Source organism: Limulus polyphemus, unplaced genomic scaffold (assembly GCF_000517525.1).
Source record: "Limulus polyphemus unplaced genomic scaffold, Limulus_polyphemus-2.1.2 Scaffold592, whole genome shotgun sequence".
Classification (NCBI taxonomy): Eukaryota; Metazoa; Arthropoda; class Merostomata; order Xiphosura; family Limulidae; genus Limulus; species Limulus polyphemus.
In genome coordinates, this window is record NW_013666202.1 from 416646 (window position 1) to 434795 (window position 18150).

The 18150-nt window shown below is 34.9% G+C and overlaps 1 protein-coding gene across 10 annotated transcripts in view; it reads right to left on the bottom strand.

Moving 5' to 3' along the window:
* The window catches only part of LOC106459323 (PDZ and LIM domain protein Zasp-like), a 78845-nt gene that overhangs the window by 51476 nt on the left and 9219 nt on the right, over nucleotides 1–18150 (bottom strand). For all 10 annotated transcript variants that reach the window (XM_013918936.2, XM_013918935.2, XM_013918938.2 and 7 more), the window contains exon 2: nucleotides 9329–9480. In XM_013918936.2, the coding sequence (XP_013774390.1) occupies nucleotides 9329–9480 (152 nt within the window). The remainder of the gene's footprint in view (nucleotides 1–9328; nucleotides 9481–18150) is intronic.

Sequence of the window (18150 nt, forward strand, 5' to 3'; positions counted from 1 at the left end):
ATATATATATATATATATTGTTGTTTCTTACTCTCGAGAATCTTCTATAACTTTGGAGAATAGGCAGGAGTTTTGCAATACATATTTAACACTATAAGCTACGCATGTTTTAAAATATAAACTCAATCTAAACAAACGTTGATATTAAAATAAATATATAATAATAAATTCGTTACAATGGATAAGTATACATCTATTTTTCTGGATATGTAAAATGTTTTATTTATGCAACTGTATGTGCTTATATATCTACACCTGAGTATTTCTATGTTTATGTAGCTGCACGTATTTATATTTTGTACTTATGACAAAGCAACTAAGTTCCTAATTTGGAACTACTGACCAGAGGGAAGGCAGCCAGTCAGCAGCACCCTACCATCCTCGCTAAGTGATTGACTGTCTCTCCTATAACGCACCAAGTACGGGGATTATTTTGCGGTATATCACGGATTCGAACCCGGCTCACAAGCTCCGAAATCCAGAGATCTGCCATAGGGCCAACTCGTGCCCTTTTATAGCAGAATGTTTTTGAGATCATAGTATCAAATCATACAAGTAAGTAATTTATCTCTTACAAGAATATAAGAATAAAATGTGCGAGTTGAAAATTACATGAAAGTTCCTTATCAACGTTGACTGACGCGCTATCTAACGTTAGACAGAATCCTTACTGTAAAAATATATTCTTTTTGAGTCTTAATTACAAGTAGTAAAATATATTTGTGGCCAGGATTCGTAATTAATATGTATATTAAGTTAGATGAACAAATTAACGAAAAACAACGATCTTATTGACCATAAGCTAAATACGGATTATATGAAATTGTTGCACTGTCCATCCAACTAATTCGAAGCTTTATTTACCATTTTATTAGTATGCTCTTATTTTTCTTAAGAGGACGCGTTGCTAACAGATTTGTAAAGGTAGCAGTTCTTTCAGCCATGACTTCAACAGGTGTGGTATGAGATAAGCCACCTGCTGAATGGCACGGCACATTACACGTCAGCCATAATCTTCTCTAAATGTGCGAGTTACCTTAACAAAATGTAAATTCTATCCTATTCCTGGTACAATGACAATAGGAAAATATGACGCCCAAAACTGACGGAATAGTGGAAGAAAGTTGGAATTCTGCTGTTCTTAATTTTCTCAAATTTCATGACATTCGACGACGGGTTTTCTCGCAGTTATAAAATATAGAAATCTTGCTTCTCAGTTCGTCACCTTACGTTCTAACAGTTTCTGTAATTCTGAAACTCCTGTATTGATGTAATGTATAAAACAAATAGTAAAACATATGAAAATTATAATTTGTCATTAGTCGGTAATTCCGCCTTTTCATCGGATAGTGAAATTGTTTCACTCGGGATTAAAGAAAGTTGGGTTTTTTATCCATGTTCAAACTACTGAAGTTGTTTCACTCGTGGTTAAAGAAAGTTGGGTTTTTTATCTATGTTCAAACTACTGAAGTTGTTTCACTCGTGGTTAAAGAAAGTTGGGTTTTTTATCCATGTTCAAACTAGTGAAGTTGTTTCACTCGGGATTAAAGAAAGCTGAGGGTTTTATCCATGTTCAAACTACTGAAGTTGTTTCACTCGGGATTAAAGAAAGCTGAGGGTTTTATCCATGTTCAAACTACTGAAGTTGTTTCACTCGTAGTTAAAGAAAGTTACTTTGGCCCGTATTTTTTTTTCTTCAAAGAAGTGGACCTTCAGACTGAGAAGTTTTTTTTTTTTTAAGAAGATTTCCACAATTGCAACTAGACAATTTTGTTTGTTTAGAATATTCGCACAAAGTTACGACATCCAAACCTGACGGTAGCACATAGAAAAAAATTAAAAAAAATGAGAGGATCTATAAATTTGGTATTAATTAAAACAACAACCAATTAATCGCCTAAGGTCTTTATTTGTTGCTTTGTAGCTTCAGTATGTTTTCCTTTTCTATACATTAATAATCCAGTTCCGTTTTTCGATCAATGTATGCAGTTACTCTTTATTCAAAACTGTCAATCTGTTACTGTCGACTCTCAACTCATACAGTTACATTTCATAAAACTGGCTGATCACTCTAGCAGTTTACTACCAACTCACTCACCATTATAAACATAAACGTTTTACACGATGGAGCTATTGTCAAGAGAACTCAATATGTCAAATTATATCTTTCTTTTTTTTTTTGGTTTATTAAAAGAACGATGAACCGGATGAAAGAAAATTATCCGGCAGTAATGCTTATGAACGTGAGGAAACATTTTCTATAAACTTGTAAGTGTGTGGATAAATATCACGAACGTGATCTAATGGTCCTATGGTCTACCACGTGAATTGTTTCAGTTCAGTACCGAACATTAGAACATAGGGGACAAAACAGCCATACGAACTCCTACATATGTAAGGGGTAGTCGCTTTCTGAGGCCCTCTAGGTACTGCGAATCTCTCATTGGCTGTCACACGCTGAATAATCCGTTAAAGCACTCTCCTTCTGCAGAAGGACCGTTTAAAAAGTGTGAAAGGTCACACACTAAACCGAAGGAGGTATTTCGCCATAGAGATAAAAAAATTCCATTACGCGCAAACATATGTTTACCCACATATATAAATACCAAATATACCATTATTTATACTGTGGTTGATATAAAACAAGACGTTTTTAAAATCTTTGACGTTATTGTAACTCCTTGAACATGTAAGTTTGGATAATAAATTGGATAAAACGATTCATAAGCATAATGAATAGTTTATTTTGGGGGCACATCATACATGTTTCGATAGAACATTGGCCTTCTACTAATCAATGTTATATCGAAACATGTAGTATGCCCCCCCCCAAAAAAAAACAATAACAACACTTCATTATGCTTATAAATCGTTGTTTGGCAAGTTATTATTATATTAGCATAATATGCTTCCATACTCAGGTGAGTTTGGATACTCTAATAGAATATTCGAGAACATAAAAAATAATAGTTGAAATGCAATTATCTGACCAACAGTTTATGGGATAAGATTATTAAATAGTAAAAATTTCATTCGTTACAAGCTTATTTAATAACAGATTGCCAGACAGTAGTTTTTGTTGATAGCAAATCACCAGGTTGTGGCATACTTAAGATATTATGTATATGGTATGAAATTGTTTTGAAAGTTAATTAATTATCGTGTTCATTTCTGCTAATCAAATTATCAAGGTGTCATTTCACATAGAAAAGATAAATGTATGAAGTTCAAGGTAAAAGTAACTCCTAGCTGACAACTCATCAAATTCCACTTGTCAAGACAGGTACAAAAATTATATTTTAAGGGCCACTATCATATATGTTTCATCTAAATTGTTTCTCTCTCTCTCTAATGCACACGTCTCTGTCTTTCAGTTTTTATTAAACAGCAATTTGTATTTTGGGGTGGGGCGCTTTGAATTCGGGGCCCAGAACAAAATGCCCCACCTCCCGGGGCGATCCTATCTTTACAGAGGGTTACGTTGTAGGATATTTAACACCTGGTTACTAGAGTAGGTTACTGCTGTACGGAATTATTACTTTAAGCTTTCTACTTTCAAATTAGCCCCCCCCCCCCCCAGTGGCACAGCGGTATGTCTGCGGACTTACAACGCTAGAAACTGGGTTTCGATACCCGTGGTTGGCAGAGCACAGATAGCCCATTGTGTAGCTATGTGCATAACTACAAACAAAAGCCTTTCCAATTAACTCTAAACATTAAATGTAAAGGTGGAAGTATCTTAGTACATTCACTAAATGTTTATAGTACACCTTTATTTTGTCTGATGTTTTGAAAATAAACATGGTAGTGACAAAAAGTCTTCAGTAAGTGTGGATGATTAGTGTAACACAGTGTTCGGACAGTTAATGTAGTATTTTACAATTTTCTGTGTGAAAAGGTAGCATAACAACTCATATCTTAATGTTTTGATAAGTAGCATATATATATATACACTTCAGAGTTTAACATGCCTAGAACAAGTATAACTTATTACACCTTTGCGTTCCTTCTAAACCGTGAATTACAGCACATGTAAAATTTACAGACATCCGTTTAGAAGATACTCTAAGAGCATAACATTGTTACTCAGCAAAGGAATCAGAACTCGTAAGATTCAGTCTACAAAAATGTAATTAAATATTTATTTCAATACATATGCCATAACCACAATACAGCTCTCAACATACTAATTCTTTTATTAAAGTTAATCAGAATATTCCATGTTTCCTTGTGTGTTTATGAAATATGAACTTCATCCATAGACATATGTCTAATACGCTTTGTGATACGACCTACAGCACTTTGGGAATCACGTGATTACCTCCGTTATAGGTCTCTGCACATGACCTCATCACTAACACCTACAGCAAAGCAATGATCCTGAACTTAATTGCCATTTTTCTATTTCATGATCTGTCAAAAGGAACAGGTTTCGGTTATTTTAACACATGCTAGGTGTGGGTGTGCGGGCGGAATGGGAAGATACGTTTACACTTGGAGCTTGGAAAAGGGAGTTGAATTACATCTACCGAGCTGTAGTCTTTTTTTTATGCTTCTATCATTTCCGTGATTTTACGAAAGTTTCACACTGGTGTCATCAACACTCCACTGTTTTTACACTTTAAAGAACGCTTTAAAATAGGGGTTAATACGATTTAAACGTCACGCGCGGATTAAATACTATTTTGGAATAAAATATGGGTCCACACTAACTTTTCTCCGATGCTTTGTGAAAATGTAAGGTATTACTTCGTATTTTCTGACAGATCTTGTCCCATGTCTCTAACGCTGCCGGCAGTGTGTGAGAGGCGAGGGCGTCACCTCATATTTCTACACTTTATCTTGTGTATGAATGCAGAATACTACGTTATCTTTTCAGCACGAGGGTTTTCTCATCTTCATAGACTAACTTTGTCTTGCGTCTTTAAATTGCCTACAGTATGCGAGGGTGACACCTCTAGCCCAATCTTGTCTCGCGTCTCTTGTACTGCCAACAATGTGCGAGACTGTAGAATACTATATCATCTTCTTAACCTATATATCTGAATACCATCTCATGTTTCAGACAATTTTATCTAGTAGCTTTAACACCGATGACAGTGCGCGAGAATTGTGTGCATATGTAGAAACTGGTCTGTGAGTGCTTGTTCAAAGTTCACTATTATATGTGAGTTTTCTCTTAACTCAGTGTACATGCATGTTACGTTTTTCGAAATTGGGTGCAGAAATTTATTTCATTTTGTGGAAATTGGGTATGCCTATGCGCGTTGTTTGTGTATTCAGTATATAGAAATGGGTTAGGGGTAGTGGATGACTAATTATAAAATTTTCAGAGTCTTCGTGGTCAATGTGTATGTTTCGGGTGTATATTTACGTCCTGTGTATTTAATTTCGATGTGTTTCTATATGTGTGAGATTTAAGTGATTAATGAGTAGATGTACAGAAAGCAGGTTCTGTATGTATTTTTATGTTCAGTGTGTGTTACTGGAGTGGTGTTCAGGTGATACATTTTCTACAGGTTTATGCACGTGTTTAGATATCTGGTGTGTGTGCATGATCAGTGTGTAAGTTTCGAGCATGTTCATTGTAGATTTAAGATGCATTTTCAAGTTCAGCGAGTAGACTTCTAGTGTGTGTGTAAAGAGCAAGGAGGGGACCGGCATTTAAACCCCCAAACTTTCGGAGAAGAAAAATGTTTGTAGTGTTTTTCTCTTGCTTTAAATTTTTTTTCTCAGATATATCCCCTACCCTGATTTTTTTTTCTGCACTTAGTGTGTGTGTGTTCATATTCAGTCTGTAGATTTTTGAGTGGGTGTACACGATCATTGTAGATTTCAGATGTTTTCATGTTCAGTGTGCAGGTTTCGAGTAAGTATGCATATTGAATGTGTAGATTTTGGGAGGATGTGGCATAATCAGTGAATACTTCGGTGTGTTTGTATGCATGTTCAGCTTGTTAAGTATGATGTGTATTCACGTATTTTCACACGCTATCAGTTGCATTGTCATATATGACCTGATTCACATAAAGTCATACTAGGTCATAGGTTACTGTACCAGCTAAACTACGGTTCATATGTGAATTCTGCACTTTTCTTTCTCTTTTATTGTTTTTTTTTTTTTTACTAATAATTGGCACCGGTATTAGTAAGAAGATGAATGACACAGTGAAAGTTATACTAACAGAATATAATATTACACAAACATTGGAAAGACTGAGTACAAAGTAATTCCCACAAATTTAAATACAATTCATTGTGAATTCTTTAAAATACTGTTCGATTTTCATTTTTATCACACGTTATTCTCGAACTGCTTTTGTTCGGAACGGAAACGGATGTGACCTAGTAAGATAGTTGTCACGTTATTTTTTCACGTCGCGTTAAACTTCCTTAACACTGAAGAAAGTTATCAGCTACAATTTCGTTGTTCTTAGAACCAGACAAGCCCCAAGCCCTTCTGTTTAATCACACTTTTCTGTGAGTAATATGGCACCACTAATGTCTTATGCTAGAAGGCCAGTATCCACGAGCCTTACTGCTGGACTCGATAAGTCACATCGTGTGACGTCAAGACGTCACTACTTCGACGCGTGCAGGAAGCCAGGATAGTCCAATAAGTTATTAAAACATGTATATCAGAAAAGTAACGCCGCAGGACACGTCAGTAGACTAAACAACACTTCAGTAAAATGATTACAACAAAATTACGCTTAGATTTTACATTGTGACCTGCTACTTTATAGTTTTGGCCATGAAGTTTTACGTTGTGATACTGATTATTATATACACAAAACTATCATTTTACATATGTTACCAACAAAAAATATTAAGCCAGACATAAGAATGGCGAAAAGAAGTCCGTCTCTGTGTATATCTTTCTATATATCTATATGTAGGTTATTTATTTAATATAAACGTAAAAGACAGGAAATAGTCTATACAAAAATAAAATAAAATAATGAATCTATGTTTCAAATGGACAGCAACTGCCTGTTGTAGAAAACTACAAATGTAGAGGACGACGTTTCGAAAGTCTTTCGTCCTCTACATTGGTAGTTTTCTTCAACAGGCAGTTGCTGTCCATTTGAAACTCTGCCTAAACAACCTATCAAAGATTAAAATAAAATAATAATAATATATAATCATTTAAAGGATACTGGACTGGTAAATAACATATATTATCGCAATACACACACAAAACTCAAAATTCGGCACTCCCCAAAGTTATATTACATCACACAACACGAGCTTCAGCTGTCTTCTTTGCATATGGTTTTCTATATACGAGTCTGCTTATGAGCAACACGTACATGCCACACGTGTTGCTGTTTACATGTACTTAATAACTATATCACTTACTATTGAAAATAGTGGACATTTTATATAGGTTTGTTTATTTTTACCGTGTAGCGTTGTGTTTTTCTACAAATAAATGCAAGTATGTTATTCTTTTACCATGTAGTGTTATTTTTATTTCAAAAAGTGTCCGAAAGGGTTTCTGTATTTTACCATGTAGCATTATTCTTAGATCTGTGTAAGTAACTGAAGGAGTTTGTATACTTTACCATGTAGTGTTATTCTTAGTTCTGCAAGCAATTGAAACGGTTTCTGTATTCTACCATGTAGCATTATTCTTAGATCTGTGTAAGTAACTGAAGGAGTTTGTATACTTTACCATGTAGTGTTATTCTTAGTTCTGCAAGCAATTGAAACGGTTTCTGTATTTTACCATGTAGCATTATTCTTAGATCTGTGTAAGTAACTGAAGGAGTTTGTATACTTTACCATGTAGTGTTATTCTTAGATCTGTGTAAGTAACTGAAAATGTTTCTGTGTTTTAGGTCTGTAATTACATGTTTTTTCGTTTTACTGTGTAGTGTTCCTCTTCACGTTACAAGTAACAAGAGGGTTTTGTATTCTCCATTGCAGTGTTCTTCGTAGTTGGGCCCGGCATGGCCAGGTGGTTAAGGCACTCGACTCGCCATATGAGGGTCGCGGGTTCGAATCCTGTCACACCAAACATGCTCGCCCTTTCAGCCGTGGGGGGGGGGGTTATAATGTGACGGTCATTTCCACTATTCGTTGGCAAAAGAGTAGCCCAAGAGTTGGCGGTGGGTGGTGATGATTAGTTGCCTTCCCTATAGTCTCACACTGCTAAATTAGGGACGGCTAGCGCAGATAGCCCTCGTGTAGCTTTGCGCGAAATTCAAAACAAACAAACAAACACTCTTCGTAGTTCTGCATGTAAATGAAATTATTTCTTCATTTTAATGCACAGTGTTCTTAGTTCTGAAAGTTATAGAAAGGATTTATTTATTTTACTGTGCAATTCTTAGTTCTGCAAGTTACTGAAAGGGTTTCTTTATTTTAATGAACAGTGTTCTTAGTTCTGAAAGTTATAGAAAGGATTTCATTATTTTACTGTGCAATTCTTAGTTCTGCAAGTTACTGAATGGGTTTCTTTATTTTACTATGTAGTGTTTTTAATTTTGCAACTAAAAGCGTTTATTTATTTTATTGTTTCGTGTTCCTCTGAAGTCTGCACGAAACTGGAAAAGTTCCTTTATTTTACTGTGTAGTGTTCTTAGTTCTGCAACTTATTGAAAAGGTTTCTATATTTTACTGTATAGTGTTCTTCTGAAGTCTAAATGCAACTGAAGAGGTTTCTATATTTTACTGTGTAGTGTAATTCTGAAGTCTACATGCAACTGAAGAGGTTTCTATATTTTACTGTGTAGTGTAATTCTGAAGTCTACATGCGACTGAAGAGGTTTCTATATTTTACTGTGTAGTGTAATTCTGAAGTCTACATACAACTGAAGAGGTTTCTATATCTTACTGTGTAGTGTAATTCTGAAGTCTACATGTAACTGAAATGGTTTCTTTATTTTACTGTGTGGTGTAATTTTGAGGTCTGCAAGTAACTGAAAGGGTTTATTTTCCTTACTGTTTGCTGTTCTTCTGAGGTATGCACGCATCCGAAATGATTTCTGTAGTACTTTACCATTTTGTATCCTTTTGAAGATATTTATTAATCCTTCCAGTTATTAAATTTTCTTCATTAAATTCAATATCAAGTAAGCATCTTTTGGAGAAAGTGTTAGCAAGTAACTAGTTGCTGACTAAGAAAAAGGTCTTCAATGCATGCTGAACTGGAATTTCATGCTTCTTGCCCAAAACTTGTTGATAACATATTCATTTATTTTGTTATGACTACTTTGGGTATCATTATAAAACTCTGCTTTTCGTGTGACCATTTAAAGTATTCAATATGGTCCTCTAATAAATCTCTTGGTAGGATTTGAGATCATGTGAGTTCCCATACCTTTGAATCAGCATCTCTAGGAAATTCCCGGCCTTGATAATTGTATCCTGCGCCTCCTTATGACGCATATTTTCCGTGGCTTGGCCCTGGATTTTGAGAACGCCATCGCCAGACTGTAACCCAGCATTCTCCGCCAAACTTCCCGGGTTCACCTAGCACAGGAACCGGACACAAGAGTCCCCACAGAGTGGTGCCATAGATAGGAGAGAAAAGAAGATATGTTAAAAATAGAATACACAAGAGCAGAGAGTGCCAGCAAAGAAGTAGAACAAAAAAAAGATTCGCGTAATTGAATATTGCAGCCATGCCTTTCCTGCCAAATAAGGCACGCTTTAGCTCGCTATGTCAACAAAGCCGTAGCGCCAGTGAACGAAGAAACAGAGTTGGTTTCTTATACTTATCGGTATCGTTTTATATAATAACTTATTACAGCCACCAAAAAAGTAGACATAAATCGCCACATGCTTACACAACATGGTGACTGCTACTTAATTAATCGTTTTCTTGTTGCACCTGCTGTGTATACAGAAAGAAAGATATTTATTTACAGTTATGCTGAATTATGTAACTTAACTCGATAAAGTGTGAACTTAATACAGGTGAAGGTTTCTCACCCTATGGTTTCCATCTACGAAATGCACCAGCTAACTTCAACCAACTTTACGATACCAACCTCAGAATAAAACTGGGTGGATGAAATGGTTGCCCCCACCCCTCCTGCACTCAAAGACAGCGATATTTAGTTTTCTTCCAAATAAAGTCTGTGACCTTTACCCTCTAAGTAATTTTTGACCGGTAAATTATACTATTTTGAAAGCCATAAAAGTCTCACGTAAAATATATGACTCTTGGCCTCTAAATAATCTTTAACACCACATATATGGTATTTGGAAACCGTAAAAAGACCCACACAAAGTATTTGATCTTTGTGTTCTTAACCCTTAAAGAATACTTCGAGGATATGAAAAAAGGGGCCCATATAAAGTCTGAGATTTTTGGCCTCCAAATCTTTAACTCGTGAAGTACGAATAAAGAACATCAAAACAACACACATAACGCCTGTGACATTTCGCACCTAAATGTATGGTCTGTACTGTTTAAAGAACATAAAAAAATAAAAAGCCCACATAAGTTAAGCTTCTAAATCTTTAACCCGTAAAGTACAGTATTTAAAAAATATCACAAAAGCCCATATGAAGTCCGAAACGTTTCACCTCTAAGTATCGAACCCGCGAGGAATAATACCAGAAGAATATGCAAAAGGAATTCCATCCCTAAAACATTTTTTGGCTAAACGTATCAAGTATCATAGTTCACAGGTAGATAAGTAATTGGCGAATATATCTTCTTTGCTAGCTAATAACACCTGTCAGTATATAGCTCTAGGGCGCTACGATACTCTTAGTTCATACAGGAAAATGTGCATCTCTAATACAGGTTATACACGAAGTGCATAATTCTAAAGCAGGTCATGAATTGCATTATATAGCTCTAAGATAGGCCATACATGAAAGTGTGCAACTCTAATACAGGTCATACATAAAAGTGTGTAACTCTAAAACAGGTCATAGATGAAAGTGTGTAACTCTAAAACAGGTCATAGATGAAAGTGTGTAACTCTTAAACAGGTCATGACCGGTAATGTATATATCACTATGCTAGGTCATGAACTGTAGCATATACCTGTAAGACAGGCCATGGATGAAAAAATAGAGCTCTTAGACAGGTCACGGATTAAAGTATGAAAATATATAATTCTAAGACAGTTTAAGGACGAAAATGTGTAACTGTAGGAAAGGGTAAGAACGAAAGTATAAGAATTTAGGACAGGTGATGGATGGTAGCACATAGTTCTAGGACAGAACACGAATGGAAGACAGTTCTAAAACAGGTGATGTATGGAAGTATATATCTGTGAGACAGGAAATGGTTGAAGATATATAGTTCCAAGATAGATCATTCACAAAAGCACACATTTCTCAGGAAGTTCGTAGACAGAAGTATATAGTTCTAGGCCAGGCCCTGGATGAGATATGTATATATAACTTTAACAGAGGTCATGAAAGGAAGTATATATATATCCAAGCCAGATTATGAACGGAAGTATGTAGCTCTAAGATAGGCAATAGACGAAAATTTACAGTTTCAAGAAAGATTGCGGATTAAGGTACACAGTTCAAGAAGGTCTAGAATGGCAGCATATACACCAAAGGCAGTTCGTGGATGAAACTTTATAGGTCTACGAAAGGCCATGGATGAAACCATGTAGTTCTAAGACAGGTCAAGAACAGAAGTATGCACCTGTAAGACATATTAAGGATGAAAACTTTATGGTTTTAAGAGGTCATGAGCGAATGTATATAGCCCTAAGACGGCCAATGCAGAAGAAACACAACTTTAAGAGAAGTCGTGGACGAAAGTAAAGTAATCTATGTCAAGTTAGAATTAGGTATATAGTTGTGAGTGAGGTTATGTATGGAAATATATAACTCTCAAATAGGTCATCGTTGGTAGTATGTTTCTAAAACAGGTGTCATTAGTATTTGTTTGTCTGATTTAGAACAAAGCCACATTGGACTATCTGCTGTGTCCACCGCGAGGAATCGAACCCCCATAGACTTACCGCTGTCCTACCGGGTGACGTGTCATTGGTAAAAGTCTAGAGCTGCAAGACAGGTCACAGATGAAACTATATAGCTCCAGGGCAGGTTATGGAAGGAAGTATACATCAAAAGCATATAGCTCGATGCGAAGTCATGGATGTAAGATAGGCGTGTTAAAACTGTAATAATAATGAAATAGCTAAACCTTGTTGGCTCAGATTAACACTCCTGTTATCCTGTGTTGAGGTTACTTTGTGCTATAAATAATACTAATAAAATAACTAATTATAATATTAGCAGTCTAAGTTATTGTAGCATGATGTGCAATACTGGATGTATTACAAAATTCAACGATAGGGCACATTTCAAAATTCAACATTGATATTCAGCGTCGGCGCTCCTTGTTCCTTTGTGGTTGTTGACTCAACACACTCAACGGCCCGAAGGAGCGTTGAGACTGAAAAATGAAACATGGCAAGGGACGTAACACTTGTGATAGGTTACTTATAGTTTACTGCAAACGTGCGTATGTGTTTTCTTATAGCAAAGCTACATCGGGCTATCTGCTGTGTCCATCGAGGGGAATCTAACCCCTGATTTTAGCATTGTAACTCCGAAGACTTACCGCTGTCCTATTGGGGGACTATTGTAAACGTATATGCAACAATTATTTTCTTTTAAAATAAAATAACTGTAAAAACAACGTTTAAATGGGAGAAAAAATTATCTAGCAAAGTTTTGAACAACCACTCTTCTTTGGGCTTTATTATGAAAATGAAATTACGCCTCACGAAGAACAGTTGTTTCAAATATCACTAGATAAAATAATATTTTTCAATGCTGTATTTTACAGTATTTTATCTCAATTTTATTTATTTTTAAATGTTGTACGAATTCCAGTTTTTCTTAAATTATTTTTCTTTGCCTAATGTCCATCTTGGAAATACAAACAAAGTTAACAAAGCGTTTCAAATTTACAGTCAGCGTTCAACTAACCGTGACATCATGGTTGCACCAACGCTGACTAGTATCATTCAATTTTGGAATGCGCCCAATCTGGAATGTTTTGTTAGTATTTCCATGGTGGACATTAGGTAAAAGAAAAAAAAATTAAGAATTGGAATCCGTAGAAAGTTGGAAGATAAATGCAATAAAGTAAAAATCACTGTAAAAACACAACATTGAAATAAACAAAATATTTTTTTCTAGCGACGTTTCGATCAACTACTTTTCGTAAGGCCTAATATTATTTTTCATATTAAGCCTAAAGAAAAATGGTTGTTCGAAACGTTGTTTGAGAAAATAAATTTGTTCCTATTTAAACGATGTGTTTTACGTCAATTTTATTTTAAAAGAACAAAAATGCTGCATGCGCATTTACAGTAAACTGAAAGTCACGTATCACAAGTGTCACGTCCCTCACTTAAGCTGCTATATTGCATTTTTCAATCCTAACTCTTCTTCAAGGCACATCCTTAGGCTTAATATGAAAATGAAATTAAGCCCGACAAAGATCACTTGTTCTAAATGTTGCTAAATAAAATAAATTTGTTTCTATTTAAAACGCTATATTTAAACACAGTTATTTTGTTTTATTTTCTTCATCTTCCAACGTTATGCAAATTCCAGTTCTTTTGAAGACTTTTTTTTGCCTGACGTCCATGTTGTAGATGATGTACAGTTAGCGTACAGTACCGTGGCGTTATGCCTTATGGTAGTTCCAACACTGATTACTATTGTTTAATTTTAAATGCGCCCATAATCAAGTATTAAGTTACGGTAAACGTTTTTTTTTTTTTAGACAAGTGGAGAGACACCTAACTGTATACTTTACACGTTATATGCCATAGTAATTAAACTCCAAATTTAAATAAATGTTACAACACTGATTTATCTTTGGTCATGTTTCAATTACTAGTGTAGCCATAATGAATACAACTGAGAAGAGCTCATCTCAGGCCTAGTACGAAACAAAAACATTCAGTCGTTTCATTAATATTGCAACCATAAGCGACGATCTGGATTTTCTTTAAAATTTGCTAATACAAGTCATCCAAAGAAGTATCTAATTCTATGAACGGATGAGACTATATATAGTTCTAAGATAAGGCATGGATGAAAACTTTATCGGAGAGGTCATGGATGAAAATAGTTCCAGGAGAGATGCTGAACTAAACTATATATATATATAGTTAAAGGACAGGTTGTGGTTGTAGATGAAACTATTTTATATCGTAGAACAAATCAAGGATGAAATTGTACTTTGTTATAGGAGAGAACAGATGAAACTGTCAATATGGTTATGAGAGGAGGTTGTGAACGAAACTCCACAAAGTTATACAATACTGTTGTAACGTTGTTCTTTCGTGAGCAGGTTCTTTTAAAATTATCTGGTAAAAATAATTCAATATTCAGGTCACGTGAAGAAAGCAACTTTCTTTCTTTAAGACTTCTACAAGTTTGAACACTTGTATACTGTCGTAAGTTGTTGTAGGCCTACGTTGCAAATTACCTTATAAATTCTAACAATGCTAGGAATAACGTAAAATCAAACCAATGTACTTATACAAAGTAATCACGAAAGTTAACACTGACCGATTCACTCTACTATCTTGAAACAACTCTACACAATTCACACTTCCTCGTATATTTATTTCACTTTGAATATATTAGAAAACTTTATGTCATATCCTTGGAGATTTCAAGGTGTTCGAGGAGTATCTTATTAAATCTTTTGATCTGAACATCATCATTGAAACCTGAAGCTCTATCTAGCTAACATTTACACTATCTAGCTAACATTTACAATCACAGTATTAAAACTATAATTAATAATACTATTCTCTTCCTGGATTATAAAGTCCCTTGAACAATTGTAATATAAAAACAAATTATTACACTAAATTGCCCATTCAATGATATTTTTGGTGGTTTTCTCTTCGGAGGCACATTGTATATTGATGGGATGGAGTCTTATCTTTTGTTTTCACTGGCCATCCTGTTGCTGGGGGAGTTCTTCCTGGGTACGTGGTCGAATAAAACCACTGACAACCTCATCCTTGATGATTATCTGGAAACAATCTAAATAATTATTTCAGTTCTTCTAGACTTTCTTTAGGAGAGTTGATGTTTCAAAACTACGGGATCTAATATTCTTGTAATAGTTAGTAGTTATATGCAAGTTTAATGGATCCAAGTTACATTGCTAACTGCAGCTTCCCTCAGATATGTACACTTTCTTTACTTTAGCATAATTCTCACATCCTCATCTGTTATGGCGTCTATAAGTTGGTCATGTGCCAGCAAGCAAATCAACCATTTCACGAGGAGCGTCTTGGTAAAATAACTAGGCAAGGCTTTTCGAATTTTCTGCAAGTTGGTTAAGGTATCTTTTCCCTCCGAACCCTGTTCGAGAACATTATTCTGGATACTTCTTTGTAGTTTGATACTCTGAACCTCTTGAATGAGGCTACAACCAATGCTTGATAGGTTTTATGACTCTCAGCTGGAAGATTACTTAATGTTGTCAAAGCTGGTCCTTTTAGATGGGCAACAAAACGGATGGCTTTTTTTTTCTCATTATTCCACCTGTTCACCTTGGAGATGGTTTCAAACTAAGCCTGGTATGACTCCCATGGTACCTTACCATCATAGTATTTTGGTTTCCTCTACTGGCCAATGTTGAACTGGCCAGCTAAAGTCTGGAACTAGATTTGTTAGTATCATGGCTGGAGTAGTCCAGAAGGTCCTTTAATAACATGTGGTATAGCAGTAGTTGTAATAATTGTAGGTCATAAAAGTTTGTTTATTATATACCTGGTATTAGGTAGTGTTTTCAGTTGGAACTCTTGAGCCAATGCTGAAAGAGGTGTGCTAGTTTAATCTTTGCATTTAATAATTCGTTTATCTATTTGTATAGGTTTGAAATTACTTCAGTATTAAAGAAAGTCGTAGAAGGGATCTCATATGTTGGGCCCCAAAACCTTAATCAGATTCCTAAGGCCAGGAAAATGGTCACATGTCTTTATCAATAAAGATTCCAATAGCTCTTGTTATCTCTTTTGCCCTTGGACTGTTCGGGTTTAATTTCATTTGAAACACTTCCTGGAGTGTCAGCTGAGGAGCTTCGTGCCATTTAATGCTTACAGAAAGTGAAGCTTGTGAGAGTTTTCCTTTGAGTTCCTTCGTTTCTTGTAACGTAATATCGCGTTTTCTTTTCAAGTATGTGGCCATGTTTGACGTTGTTCCAGTTTTGTAACTTACCTCCAACTCACAAATTTTACACATGGTTTTCAAACAAGTAGATTTCCTTACTTCGTTTTGATTCAAAACGTTAAACCCCAAATATTTCCAAACAACTGATTTGTAGAACGAAGATGCGTCTTCTATTTTACGCTTCGATGAACCAAACATTATTGACAAAGCACGTGGTAGTTTGGTATACAGTTTATTGAATAATTTGATACGCGGTATTTATGAGAAATTAGAAACCCGACTAACAAAATTTCCAAGCCGCGTTACTAAAAATAACGAAATCTATATTTAGAACAGTTATACACTATACAGACTGTTCACGCGCCTGCATGGAAGAGTAAATTTGTAATTTATATTATTTAAAGCGTTTATTTTTGTTAACTTAAAATGACGTTCAGAAAAAAAAATAAGAAGAAAGAAAAAGAACGAACCGAACTGCAGCACAAACGAAAGGTGTATCAAACCGTGGTCAGTTAACCGCAATTAATCGAAATTCGGTGAATCGTTACAGCCCTAGTTCATATTCTGGTATAATGATATACTGTCTGTTTGACTAATATTTCTTTAGGTCATACTTTGAAACGTGACTTATTTGTGTTTAACATTTCTTTTGGTCATACTACGTTGTATGGTCTGTTTCTTTGTAGTTTACATTTTTTGTGCTTATATTCTGCTATATGATTTGTTTGTGTTTAACTAACATTCAGATTGCTCATATTCTGTTATATGGTTTTCTTTGTTTTTGACTAGCTTTTTTTTTTGTCATACTCTGCTATATGGTTTATTTGTGATTGTCTAACATTTATTCTGGTCATACTCCGTTATGTGGTTTGTTTCATTGTGTTTAGCTAAATTTCTTATGGTCATACTTTGTTAAATGGTTCGTTTTTGTTTACCTTTTCATTGTACTCTGGTATATGGTCTCTTACTTTGTGTTTGACTAACATTTCTTGTGGTCATGGTACATGGTTTATTTGTTTTTAACTAACACTTTTTTGGCCATTCTCTGGTTCAATATTTGTTTTTTATTTAGCTAACATACCATTATAACCTGGTATATGGTCTCTTACTTTGTGTTTGACTGACATTTGTTTCGGGTACATTCTGTGATATGGTTCGTATGTGTTTAAAATTTCTTGTGGTCTTATTCTAATACATGTGTGTTAGGATTTAACAAATGATTTGTGGTCATAGTCTGTTACATGTTTTTTGTGTTTTTTTTTTGTCATACTCTTGTACGTGGTTTGTGTTAAACTAACATTTGTTTTGGCGATACACTGGCACAAGCTTTGTGCTCAGATAACTTTTCTTTGTGTCATACATATTTGTGTTTGACTAATACTTCTGGTCATAATCTGTTATAAGGTCTGCTCGTGTTTAACTAACGTCTTATTTGGTCATACTGGTTTGTTAGTTTGTGTTTGACTAACATTTCTTTTGGCCGTGCTCTGATACGTGGGTTGTTACTTTGGGTTTGATTAATATGTTCTTCGACGATAGTCTGTTATGTGGTATATTTCCTTTTGTTTTACTAACAATTTTTTAGTCTTACAATTTTTTTTTTCATATTTAACTATCGGTCCAAGGCTATTTATTATTCTTGGTACGAGTCTGGTCAGTGATCACTTTTTTTTTAGGGCAAAGATGTTAACTATGAAAATATAAAAAAAACGACAAAGAAATTGGTACATTTCCAGGAAGATCTAAAAAGTAAAGAAATATCTACAGCTAAACAATGCAGTTCTTTGGGTTAAAAAGACAGTATCAACGGCTAAACGATATGGTTATATTTAGAGTTATGTCAATAGCCAGACAGTAGTGTTATTTCAACAACTAACTGATATAGCTTTATCAACAAACAACGATGCGGATATTAGGTTTACATAACAGCTAAGTGATTCAGTAAGTTGTGTTACAAACTAACTTCATTCTAAACAGATATATCCTTTTATGGAGAATACACTA